Below are 13690 nucleotides of genomic sequence, written 5' to 3'. Positions count from 1 at the left end.
TGTCCATCACTGTCCCACGGAGACTTAGTTGGGGGAAGACTTTTCCAGATACTCTGAGGCAGTACATTTTTCAGGAGTGGAATGACGTGCTAGCTTCACCTATTACGTGTTTCATAAAGATACTGAGGTCCTGCAGCGACAGCTCAGAGTGGAAGGAAGTGACCCCTGACCTTAACGAGAGAGAGTGGCGGACAGCAGCCAAACTGCAAAAGAGAGAGAGAGTCGGGGCAAGTTAAGGAGGTCAAGAGAGGGGGAGAGGAAACATAAAGTAGAAAAGAATGACAAAGATAAATGGAAAAACATCAGAGTATGTGGGTGAATGTACATCATATGTCCACAAGAGGGAGGAAGGGAGTGAGTCTTCTCTAGGACATCTACAGTGGATCCTTAATTTAGTTTACAAGATAGATATAACAATACACACTGCAGAGTATGATATATCATCTGTAATGTAGCCCTAGAAGCATAACATTTTTCACCTGCACATAATGTTCCACATAGTCTATAGCTGCTTTGAGGTCTGGAACTACAATTAATTTCAATGCAGCATATGTAATCAAAGACTTTGACCATTTGAATCAAAAACAACCATTATGGTGCATACTGTAAGCTCCTGAAGTGCTCCAAAAATTGTTTGCAGATAACATCAGTAAACATGAACAATTCAGAAGCTAATTTGATTATAACACAAGACGGTGAGTCATCGTAGCCAGTCACTATCCAGAGCTGTTATAATATCAAGTTAATTTCTATTAATCAAGTTCAATGTCATATTTCGTAAGGCACTTGGGATGACTTTGCATGACTTGGAGTTCATTTTTGGATACACTGACGACTCACACTAGCCTCCTGCTTTGCCTTTGATGATGTAATGTCGAAGAGTCACGGAGAATCCCAGCCGTCTGACCTCAACTCATTAAAACAGGAAGTTAACCCCGTAGTCACTTCCTGGTGAATCGTCAGACTGGGCCTAACTTCATACTGAAGTTAGGAAAAACAAAACCAAATCATCCCATCCACGTCAAACTGAGGAGAAATACATGGAAAACAATGACACAACATGGGTAATAGTGGGTTTGACGCATTGTGGAGTTTTTGTGTTTTGATTGGTGTTTACCAGTGACCACAAATTCTGCATTTAAAGTGAACACATGTCCTTTAAAAAAATCCTAATATTGTATACTATCTAGCCATTGTATCCAGACAAGGTAATCATTCCCATCTTCAAAATGAGTTGAATATTTGTACTTTAAGAGTTTCAACTTTTAACACAGTCTAAATACATGTACACAAGCCATATCAACACTTCTTACTGTACATCACTGCAAACAAATGTGTACAATTATATAAGAAATAATTCAACAACCATTTGGTCGAATTTAACAGAAGTGAGTTTAACAGAGCAAGTTGAGGTTGGCAGCAACAAGAGACATAGCAACAAGATAAAACACATTTGAAGTGCAAATAATTTGCCACTAAAGCATTTTCAAATGTGATTAATCAAAATTGACCAAACTTTTGAAAGCCTTCCACTGTGAGACACAGTACAATCCAAAAAATAAATAAATAAAGGCAAAGTTAGTGAAACACATGAGTCAGAAGTAGTGAGATAGTAAAGGGTGGGATCAGGAGGAAGGGGAGGGAGGAGGAAGGTATAATTACGGTAAGACACAGGGAGAAGTACAGAGGGAGAGAGAGAGAGAGAGAGACAGCAAAGACAGAGCCCTGCCCACTCTCACAAAACCATTCAACTTGTGCACAGAGAGCACTCCCAGACCTCTACAGAGAACTCCACTTCCCTGGGGTAACCTTCTGAAGACGACTGCCCTTCCCACACAAAACTTCCCAAAGGACCAGACATCCTCTCCGCTCCAACACTGGCAAGACCATCTTCTGTCCACACCTCTCCTTCTCCATCCATCTCTCATTTTTCAATTCTAGGATTATAATTTTTTGTTCTCACTTTTCCTTCAGTTTAAGGTGTCACTTTTTAAAAACTTTTAGTCCAAGTCTTACAATATTTATTTGTCCAGAGTTTTTAAGTATACCTTGTCTGGAGGATTTCCCCCCACCCCTCTTTTGGCAGGAGGACCTACACTTTTTCCGCCAATCATCATTTCGCCTGCCAGTTGGTGCGTGCTGAGTTGCTCTTAGTTGTCCGGACAGCAGACCTCGTCTCGTCTAGGATGTCTCCTCTGCCCCTGCTGAGTGGGATTTTTCTGCTCTTTACCCATAGCTGCGCCGGTGGCAGCTCTTTGCCCATGGCGGACTCCTTAGCGATGGGTGGTGGCCAGACGCCACCACAAACCCAGTCCCAATCCCAGCTGGCACCGGAGGTCACCAACTGCCCGTCATGTGCCCTGGCACGGCTAAACGAGGAGGAGGATGGCGGCAAAACCGACGTGGTAGAGGCAGTGAAGAGGCACATCCTCAACATGCTGCACCTGCAGGCGCGGCCCAACGTCACGCACCCGGTGCCCCGCGCTGCTCTGCTCAATGCCATCCGCAAGCTGCATGTGGGACGCGTGGCCGAGGACGGCAGCGTCCAGATTGAGGACGAGGGCCAAGGGCGTCTCGACCCCGCCGACATGGCCGAGACGACTGAGATCATTACCTTTGCAGAGGCCGGTGAGTGCCACAGGTGTGTGTGGTGGGGTGATTGTGCGTGCGTGTGTGAGAGAGAGATAGAGTGATAGAAAGAACAACAGAAAGGTTATTGTCTAAGGAGGCAAAAAACTAACAGGCAGCCTTGCTAAATGCTACAAAGGCTATAGGACTGAAATCCAGTTTGGCAGGTTTGCAGACCTAATTCTTTGAGAGGAGTGGGATAGTGTCTACCTGCTTAATACCACCTGTGCAATAGAACAGTTCAACCTGTTGACTCTACCCGGAGAGGTGCTTGCATCCTCTACTTCCCCTGCCACCCCTCCCTTAAGGTTCTTAATGACCTCTTGCTGATTTAAAGAATACCAATTATCTGCTTAGAAATCCCCCAGGCTTGAGTCCCTCAGCTGTGAAGTTATTCAGAGTAGTGCGGTCGCACCGGGAGACCAAGTGAGCGCTTTGCTCAGAAACGGTAGAGCGAGCGAGAGAGAGCGAGCGAGCGAGAGAGAGCGAGCGAGCAAGCGAGAAAGAGAGTTATTGAAAGAAAGGCTCTTCAGGTTAAACAAAAAATAACTATTATCCAGTTTCTGCCTCTACTCCGTTTTTGTTCTTCCAAGACGGGTTTAAAGATAGCTGTTGACTGTGGAGTGATGTGTTCAAAGGTGCTGTCAAGCGTGTGATGTGTAGAGAGATCTGGGTCTGCTCTGCCTCAGATAGTCCAGGAGGGGGAAATGGGATATAGAAAAAGCTGAACTGTGTCAGCAAAAGAACATTGTTCCTTTTTCCTTGCAATGCAGACTGTGACTGTCATTGAAGGTGCAGAATGTTTTACGGTACAGTATTTTGGAAAGGGTCAGAGACAGAGCTATTGGATTCATAAAAACAGCACTGTATAATTGGCGAGGTGATTTTGAGTGGTCTTGGGTCTGTGTCGCAGCAGGGGGAGAGAGAGGAGTGCTTGAATGAGAGTGTAAAGGATGTGCACTCCAAGTCATGACTGACAATTGCAGTGAGTTCAAGACCCTCTCTTCACTAGGACTTGACAGACTAAATTTAGCGAATCCCACTGCCGTACTTACACTCACACAGTGTATGTTTAAAACCAATACTTAGACTTCAATGAGAATTTCCCCCCTTGTGTGATGTCAAGTTGTTGTTCCTGTTATGTGGTAAAAAAAAACCAAAAAACCGGAGGTACAAGCAAAGAATTCTAGGAAAACTATGTACATTTTCAAAGTAGGATCTTCTTGTATAGAGGTAGTTATATAGACTTAACTTTCCAAGCTTTCATTTAGGAATTCTAGAAATGTTCATTCTAGAATGTGTTTTACAGTAAACTTAGAAAAAGTTGTCAAGTTGCTATAACATGGCAGTGAAAGCAACACTTTGCAATTCAGAATTTGGAGAAAAACGTGTTCAAATAATTTTACATTGATTGATTCATGTACTGAGGTTATGTGAGTCATGAGGTTGAGGAAACAAAGCCGAGTCAAAAAATACAGCCGTTTTGCTACCTTCCTTGCAGTAGAATAGAATAAGCCAGGTTCCCTCCCTGACATTTTCAACAGCATACACTTCAAAGAACAGTTTAACCATTTAGGAATACCTGAGTCAGAGAGTACAGATTTGAGCCAGTTTGCTACAGCAGGAAAATAATCATGCAGTAACAGGAAATGTGAATTATGATGTGGATTACAATTCATGGACATTTTTTGTGTGGGTTGATAAATTTTTTTGTAGGGCAAATCAAGTTTGACATTTTAAAGTGGAAATAAAGCAACAAAAAAGTGATCAAATTAAGATCCTACATCTGTATGCCACCGTAAATACCATGTCTCAAGTTCACATCAATTCGCCACCATAAATACCATGTCTCGAGTTCACATTAATTCAACAGACAGATAAAATATTATTACACCAAAGCCTTAGCATAAATCAGCAAGCCGACAAAAAGATATGCAACATTTCCAATTGGAAATATAGTTCCAACAGTGACATTTTGTTAATTTTTCTGTTATGCTTATGCCTACATTTCTCATTGATACATCTCTTAGCAAGGCTTTACCATGCTATGCCCATATACACCACAAGGGGATACAGTCTGGTTCATATCCCTTGATCGCATAATTTGCCCATACTGTGGCCCTAGTTAAACAAATATTGTCTACAAATTATTAATCAATAATTTGAATTAAACTGGATGCAGTCACAGCTAATACATTGAGACCAAATTATGAATCATTAACCTATTTCAAAGCCCAAGTGATCATAACCTGTGAGTAGTAAATCATTCTATGAAATCCATTTGTGACGAGAAGTTGATGTGGCCTGACTTTAGTCACATAATCTTTATTCAGAGTAGTTTTGACATGAGTGGGCTACTCAAGAAATCTTTCAGATTCCTGTGTGGGTCACTATTGGGTTCCACATTCACGTTCTCCGTACTTGATTGCTTAAATATAAAAAACATAACATTCCCCTTTGATATAAATAGGCGTTTGAATTAACTTTAGATTAAAAAGTAAGAGTGGCCTCCCACACTTCTGATTGGGGGTCTTTCATAATAATAAAAAACATGTAAATAACTAGTGTTAACCGTGCAGTAGGGGCGTTCTGCTGCATATAATTGCTTCATTCAACGGAATATGGACCCCAATAATTATTTTGGGCTGTTGGGACAGTCTCCCATGAAAGAACCTTGCTCACTGGGGGGAAAGTGTTGAATACTGGTAGTGCCAATTTCCTCCACAGTCTGCGTTCACTCTCCCTTTCAACCCACCTACCCGTGGAGGACAGCAATTAATTAAACACATCATTAGTGAAATTCCGATGTCCACATTTATCTTCCGGTCACAGTGTATCTCTCACCGCACCGCATTCTCCGGCCATGTTGATTAGGCTACATAGACTACAGGTGTTTTGGCTTAGAGATAAGCATTAGACAGAAGATTTAGATTTGTATGAGAAAACAGTTATTCTCTGCCTATTAGGTGAAAGTTAACTAATTGTTCCAATAAAATGGCCTCCTCGGTCATGTATTTTGTGTATTCAGCACTGTTATCAGTTATCAACCTCAAGGACTCCTCTTACAAGGACTTGAGAGGCTGACATTGACTTGGTCACATTCCACATCAGTTACAAAAGAGTGGCTGTCTTCCCATGCCTCTCCAATAATTTATTATTATTATTATTATATTTTTTTCATTTGTCGGGGTGCTGCACCCTCAGCCCCCCTACTTCCCGCATCTATGGTCTCATCTCTCCCTTGGGAAGTGTACAGATGTAGGATCTTCATTTTAGCCAGTTTATAAGACAATTGCAATACATCAAGTCTGAAATGTCAAATACATTACAAGTTTAACATTTACTGCATTGCAAAAAAGTTATCCTGCAACATGGTGATCAAATTAAGATCCTATATCTGTATATGCAATGAATGAACCATCAGTGCTGCTAAAAGCAGAACACTAAAAAAGCATTGCCCCATAGACATATTGAAGGAAAAAGAAAAATTCTCAACTTTTTTTTTCCTCAATGCTGTCACTACCATTCATTATTGTGCTAGCAGTCAGAGCAATAAAATATGTTTAGGAATGTGATGACAAAGCCCTTTATAAGAGCCTAGGCGTGACATGGCCGACTTGGTCTCTTTTCTGATGTCTCCAAATTATGATTATGCTGCAAATGCCTACTCCAAAAGCGCACCAAGAAAGTGTCCCGACTCTAAGACAGGCAAAACTTTGATTCATAGAGACTGTTCTAGTTCCTTTATCGAAGTCCAGCCAAACAGAAATGATTAATAAAGCAGCTAGATAGAGACAGAATGTCTCTCACTCTCCCACTCTTCAAAGGTTAGAGTGTTTCTCCCCACTTTTCTCATTGGTCTTGAGAGTGCCTTGGCCTGTGATGCCTTGGCCTGCTGTGCCTCAGAGTGAACGCTTCCTGGGTTTGGGTGTCTAATTGTGTGTACGGGGTCATAAATGAAGCCCACCGCTGGTTCATCTCCTTCCAAAGAGGCCAGCACAGATTATTTTTGCAAGTGAGACAGTGGAGTACCAGATGGCAAGGCTGAGAGTCCAAGGAAGTAAGTGAAAGGGTTTACTTGACCGATGGCACAACTGACCTTTGCAATTCCTGTGGTCAGTCGGTGGTCAGTTGATCAACTCAGCCAAGATGGAACGTTAGTTTGACGTTTTCCAAAGGGTTACAATTTACAAATCCGTGCATCAATCTAAGTAACATAATAAAAAAAATCTTTCTTGTTTTGCTTGGGCTGCATCTCAATCCACCACATCTGCTTATGCCAGCCTTCCACATCTGCGGTGGAAGGTAGCCGAGCTACAGCAATGTTTGGAGAGCTCTTGTACAAATAACCCAGTGTTCTATGAATGCCATTAGGATATACGTCCCCAAAATCGGTCTTCTCACGAAAACGTTAGCGTCTAAACAGTTTGGCCTAAAAAGTAAAATGACAACTATATGTTTTGCTCTCGACCCCCACAAGTGTCATAGGACTTGTCTAAAGGTAACCTGGTTCCGGTAGAAAAAAATGAATGGAAGTATGGAGGTTTTGTGCCGACAAAGAAAATGAAATATATGTCCAGAAAACAACAAATATTTCCAGAGCTTTCTTATATCTCCTAGATATAGGACAGACACTTCAAAACCTTATTCCTTATGATACATTTTTTGACTGTCTGTTTTGCCCTTTATGAATGTGTTATTCAATGAGCCAAGGCTTAGACTTGTAACCTGTAATAGTGTTTAGGGAATGCTATTGGAATGACTTCAGGTACACATGAGATAGCCTCCAACATTTTTATAAGTTTATCACAAGACAATTGCAATGCGTGTTTTAGAGGCATTCTTAAAATGTAACTGATTCAATTTGGTGGTGGGTGATAACATCTAACGTATATCCTAATGGCATTCATAGAACACTGGGTTATTTGTACAAGAGCTCTCCAAACATTGCTGTCATTGTCATTAGAACATACCAGGAACATTCCTGGAACATCTTGAGAGCCACATATGGCTGTTAGAGCAGGCAAGTACGAAATTGAACAGCGATCCACTTGGGAAGAATGAGATGATTGGCCCTTTCAGAGAAAAATGTAGCTACAATTCTGTGAACAACGTTACATTTTTCAAGAAATGCATTCAGCCTTTTACTTATCAAGATGATAATTCATATAATTCAGATATTTACAAATAAAATGTGGTTATGCCTGATGCTGTCCAGGAGACAGTAAGCCGTAATCTTTCAGTGCTTGATCTATCAAACCAGAACTCTTAAAAAATTGCAGCTGGCAAAGAGGCAAATATGAAAAAGAGTACTCTGTTTAGTCTGCTCTGAAAGTAAGTCTACTAGTGGACTTTGAGTTGGCAGGTATTAAAGCTGCTACAACTATCTCCACCGTAACTTGCAGGTCACCTCAGGTTGCAAAAAAATCTGATAAAATGACACAGATTGTATAGGATTGAGTTCATGTGAATCTCTAGGCATTTCTGTTGAACTCAAATTAGGCAGTAAACCTTTCTAAAATAATTTCCATTTCTCTTATATTGGTAAACAAGATATGCCTCGATAGTGTGTTATAGTGGCATCTCTCTGGTTGTTATGTTTTTCATGGAAGTGATGCCTCAGGAGTGGCTGTGGGAGTATTAGGACTCCATAAAATATGACTGGAACCTCAAGGATCAAAAAGGTAAACTGGATAAAGAGTGGGATTATTGGACACATTAATTAGGAGAGTATTTGGATAGAAGAGAAACCCCCCACTTATGCTCCTCTAAGCTTTCAGATATTTTGAGCCCATCCCTCACTCCATCTCCTTTTTTTTTAAGACAAGCAAAGGGGGAGGTAGGAATGTGTCATTGTTATTTTCTATCTTTGTGTGTGCGACAGCTGCGCAAACTGTCCTTCTTGTCAGCACAATTGGTGTTTATTGTTCAGGGATTACTGTACCTCTCTTTAGTCTTTTCCCCTTCTTTTCGCACAAATGTGTTCAGGAACCATGTTGAGCAGCGGTGTACTCAAATGTACTTCCAAGGGCGGGTTTTCTTTGGGTTAGGGCCCCCTTTGGTTTGTACAGCTTAGGAAACTCTAACGCAAGTCCCATTCTTTCGCCTCAGTGCAGGATTAAGAAGGAACAATGACGGAGCCACCGCTGGCAAACGCCCATTATTTTTAGGCTGCGTTTGTGATGCAGCGGCTGTGTTTGGACAGATGGGTATGGTCTGTGGACACACGCACAAAAACACACACACAGAGAGAACTGTCGCCATTGTTGTTGCAACCAAATGTGGGGTAAACAAACAGAAAGCATTGATGATGACCTCCATGGAAGTACTAGGAATACTTTGGGTCTCATTGGGATTTCTTAGAGGGAGAGTCTACAATGACAAATGCTGGCTGTCCAACTCAAGCGACATTTGTGTAGTTAAAAAACCAGACCCATCTAATAATGACATCACAGCCACTGAGGACATTTAGCTCAGCAACAACATGCAGTGTCTGTCCACAAAAAGAGAGGAAAGGAATATCTTACTCTGAGCACACAGAGCCAAAGTTAAAAGCCAGAAAGTGAGCTTCACTGTATGTGCTGTTGAGACATCACTTTGTAAAGATTTGCCTATGTAAATGCAAGGGATTAGCCTAGACGTTCTAAATGATCTGTTAGAAGAAGCTTTCCAGAGGCTTGCTCCATGCTTCTGCTTAGGGCCATGGACATGAGCCAGTTTTGATCCAGAGCTGAGAGATTTGAGCTCAAATACACCAGCAGGCCTCCCATAGTGACACTTGTGAAGACACGTTGCCACATCACAAGTGAATTCACATCTGCCTGTGAAAAGGGTACTTATTATGGGTAATAACTGACATCCTTCAACCTCTTACTGTACATTTCTGAAAGACTTGCCTCTGGCTATTGTGTGCTGCCATAATGATCACCAGTAAAGAAGACGCAAAATTTGTTATGCCATGTTGTGGTTTTTAAACCACAAAATTATATTCTGTGATGGGTTTGTTAAGTATGTCATGGACAGTCCTCTTGTGTTGTGTCATGCCATGTGCTTGCTCGTGCTTGTGAATGAGTGTGTGTGTGTGCAGTGAGTGACTGTGTACATGTCACAAAACATATTTGCATGTTGTACCCAAAATGTACATTTTGACTCTCCCCTGTAAATACTTTTCAATTTGTTGTCAGCATTGGACATAACACCTTCATTTCCAAATGACGTTCCCAGAATTGCTGATTTATTGAACCTAAAAAAGTTAATTGAAAAAAAAAACAGATCAGAACTTTACTGTGTTGAGTCATGTCAAGCAAGGCAATGCTAATGATACGTGTGCCATGCCTAAAATTACTCTGTCCCATTGATGTGGCCCTATCACACCCCATCAGACTCAGATGTGGCCGTTGCAGTTCAAGAACCAGGCAGCAAAGCCTTTACTTACACTGATATGAGCTCAGACTTTATTACAGCGTTTTACTAATCTAATCCTCCGATCCTCTCTCTACTTCTCGTCCTCTGTAGGCGACTCCCAGGGCGCGGTCAACTTCCTCATCTCCAAGGAGGGTGGCGAGCTGTCTCTGGTGGAGCAGGCTAATGTATGGATCTTCCTCCGGCTAGCCAAGACCAACCGCAGCCGTGCCAAGGTCACTATCCGCCTGCTGCAGCAGCGCCGTGGTGGAGACGGCCGTGAGGAGACGGCGCCGGTGCCGTTGGCTGAGAAGGTGGTGGACACGCGGCGCAGCGGCTGGCACACTTTTCCAGTCTCGGCCAGCGTCCAGGCCCTGCTGAAGCACGGCGGCAGTACACTCAGTTTGAGGGTCTCCTGCCCGCTGTGTGCCAACGCTGGCGCCACGCCCATCCTGGTGTCGGCCAGTAGCGGCCAGGAGCGGGAGCAGTCCCACCGGCCCTTCCTGATGGCGGTGGTGCAGCAGGGTGAGGGCGGTGAGCCACGGCGGCGCCGCAAGCGGGGCCTGGAGTGCGACGGCAAGGTGAGTGCCTGCTGCAAGCGCCAGTTCTACGTCAATTTCAAGGACATTGGCTGGAGTGACTGGATCATAGCGCCAGGGGGCTACCACGCCAACTACTGCGAGGGCGACTGCCCCAGCCACGTGGCCAGCATTACAGGCTCCTCGCTGTCCTTCCACTCCACTGTCATCAACCACTACCGCATACGGGGCTACGCACCCTTCCAGAACATCAAGTCGTGCTGCGTGCCGACGCGGCTACGTGCCATGTCCATGCTCTACTACAACGAAGAGCAGAAGATCGTTAAAAAGGACATCCAGAACATGGTCGTAGAGGAGTGTGGCTGCTCCTAAATGCCTAGCGGAACTAGTGGGGCTGGGAGGTTGGTCTCATGCCCAGAGAGAAAGAACTAAATGAAAGAAGAGGAGGTAGATGAAGGAAGGAGAATGCATTGCGTCACTGTTCTTCTCCCCTTCTCCCTTTATCTCTCGCTCTCTCTTAAGCGCATGACACTTGTCAAGACCGACTTCTATTTGGACTTGATGACTGGCTTGTTCTCCGTCGTTGGCAAGTCCAGTGGGTATCTATAACTCAGAGAAGTCTCTGCGGCACTTTCAGAAAAAAAAGAAAATAATATTTAATATATTTTTGTTACAAAACAAAGAGATTGAGGTGAGAGGATATTTATGTGACCCAGATGCGGTGTAGTTGCTCCTTTCATGCACTGCAAGACGAGAGACCATGCGAATGAGGTGCCTGAAAAATCTCAAAACTATGCAACTTGTCAAGTATTACGATTTGTATTTTTATTTTGCCTGTTTCATTTTCTCAATTGTTTACTTTTTCAAAACAAAAAAAGGAAACGTTTTTAAAAAAATATGTTTTACGTTTGTTTGAGTGTGCCTGTGTTTGTGTGTGTGTGTGTTGAGAGATACTTGAAAGAAACAAGTTTGACCAGATGCTGGAACCAAACATTTCTCTATGTATAATTATTATAATTTTTTTATTGATAATAATATTATTGTTTGTTGTTTTTAAAAACGTTACGAACGTTTTCAGTTTGCACTATACCAACATTCTGATCAGCCTAGTCACAAATATAAATGGTATTCTAAAAGAGGTTAAAAAGCACTTATGAATGGACAAATCAATAGAGCACGTGAGTTTAAAACATTTCGAGAACACGTAGACACATGTATGACTACAGCATTTTTTTGACCACACCAAAGAGTTTGTGTGAGTGTTGCCAACCATCATTGTGAGGCTGTTAGCAATCATTTCACAAAGACGTCCAGGTCAGCATTAGCATAGCCTAGCATCAGTGCCCAAACATTCCTTCAGCTCCTGCACGTAGACTTCATTTCCCTTAATGCTTCATTCTAACTTATGTTTTTCACACACTACTATGTTGTTGGAGAGTGTATTATTAATGTAACTGAAAAAAGCACTTACTGTAGGCCAATGTTGTTGTGTTTTGGAGGAAAATGAATGTGTCCATTGAATTTGGAAATATCCTGAAGATCTAGTTAAAACTGTTTAATATTTCCAAATATCTCACCAAATATTGGAAGGTCCCATCTTACAACAAGTAAAACAAATTGTTTGGAGAGTTGGTTTCTTTCGATGTCTGAAATTAAGCAATTCGAAACTTAGTAACACTTTATTTTACTGCCCACTGTTTACCAGGTAGTTATTTAGAAATTGCCTTATTAATACATAGTCATTACACTTCGGCTTCTTTGAGATTCATTGACACAAGCTTCACAATATATCATTTGGCACTAGATACAGCAGGTAATTACAAGTTGTATTGAATTCTATTTCAATGTTGATAGTGTTGAAGTACTGTACAAGAAAGTATCCATTGCACATAGATTATTGGTTAATACCATGTAAAGTATACACATTTAAAACGGGATGTCAAATAAAGTGTTACCGAAACTTTCTCTCACAAAGTTGTGTCTTGAAGTATAGACTCATTAAACATTATAGAAGCACAATGTATCTTACACTGTGCATTGATGCATACAAAAATATTAATAGAGAAAAAGTTTAAAAAAGAAGAAGAAAAAAGTGGTTGTATTTGTTTTCATTTTCTTTTATCAATACAAAATAATTGACACTGAAACAAGTGGACTAAGAATAAAAAATTATATTTTATTCTGTATATATGGAAATCCAGATACCAATATGTTGCATTGCTTTGTTGTACAAATCAAAAATGTGCTTGTGGCTAAGTTTTCTATCTAATTTATTTTAAAGTATTTTTGTTTTGTTTCGCTTCACCATTAAAGTTAAAAGGATGTACACTAAAACAGAAATGTGTTGTTTTTGGTTTTGGGCAATCTCTGAAAAGGTGTTCTAAGCATATTCAGTCCAGTGTGGTAATTGCATAAAACACAAAACAATGGGCTATCATAAGTATAAACCATAAAAGAAGATCTGCAATATATTTGACCTTATGTGTGAGCGTACGCACACACACACACACACACACACACACACACACACACACACACACACACACACACACACACACACACACACACACACACACACACACACGCACAAGAACTACATCATCATCGAAACCGTCTATCAGATACTAATTCAAGTCTTTTTTATATTATTGGTGTTGAGTTGATTAACTGAGACATTGGTAAGCCCATTGACACAAAACACCAATGAGAGCAACATGAAAACCAAGGACAGGCTGATGTTCTGGAGAGGATATTTTGCGTGCAAACGCTTGCATGACTACTTACTCACAGAGCATATGGTGTCTTTCATGAGTAGACCTCGGCCAGCTCAGTTTACATTGATGAGGTAAGACAAGAACCAAAACAAGAGAGACAGTGGTTTGGCTATGAAGGAAATGACCAAGCCATGAGGACAGCCTTTTATTTCCTATCCACTTCCCACGGAATGTGGTGTCATGCTGCGGGTGGAGCTCGTCACATACATCTACTGTGCTCACGCATGTACAGTAGAAAGACTCTTCTTTCCGAAAGTGGAAAAAAACACTAAGACGGCCAAATATATCGTTGTCAAGATGACATAAAGCTGTGTGTAAGGCGGACTGTTTAAAAATAGAGCCACCCCC

The 13690-nt window shown here is 41.7% G+C and overlaps 1 protein-coding gene across 1 annotated transcript; it reads left to right on the top strand.

Annotated features, from left to right (window-relative positions):
* Positions 1 to 1646: 1646 nt before the first annotated feature.
* On the top strand, positions 1647 to 12896 carry inhbaa (inhibin subunit beta Aa). The gene is made up of 2 exons (XM_014180629.3): positions 1647 to 2628; positions 10144 to 12896. Exons 1-2 carry the CDS (start codon positions 2187 to 2189, stop codon positions 10938 to 10940), a joined length of 1239 nt encoding a protein of 412 aa, XP_014036104.1. The 5' UTR covers positions 1647 to 2186; the 3' UTR covers positions 10941 to 12896.
* The last annotated feature ends 794 nt before the right edge of the window (positions 12897 to 13690 follow it).

This window comes from Salmo salar, chromosome 29 (genome assembly GCF_965601325.2).
Source record: "Salmo salar chromosome 29, fSalSal1, whole genome shotgun sequence".
Lineage (NCBI taxonomy): Eukaryota > Metazoa > Chordata > Actinopteri > Salmoniformes > Salmonidae > Salmo > Salmo salar.
The sequence above is the reverse complement of the archived record's forward strand: the minus strand, read 5'-3'. Positions and strand labels throughout refer to the sequence as shown.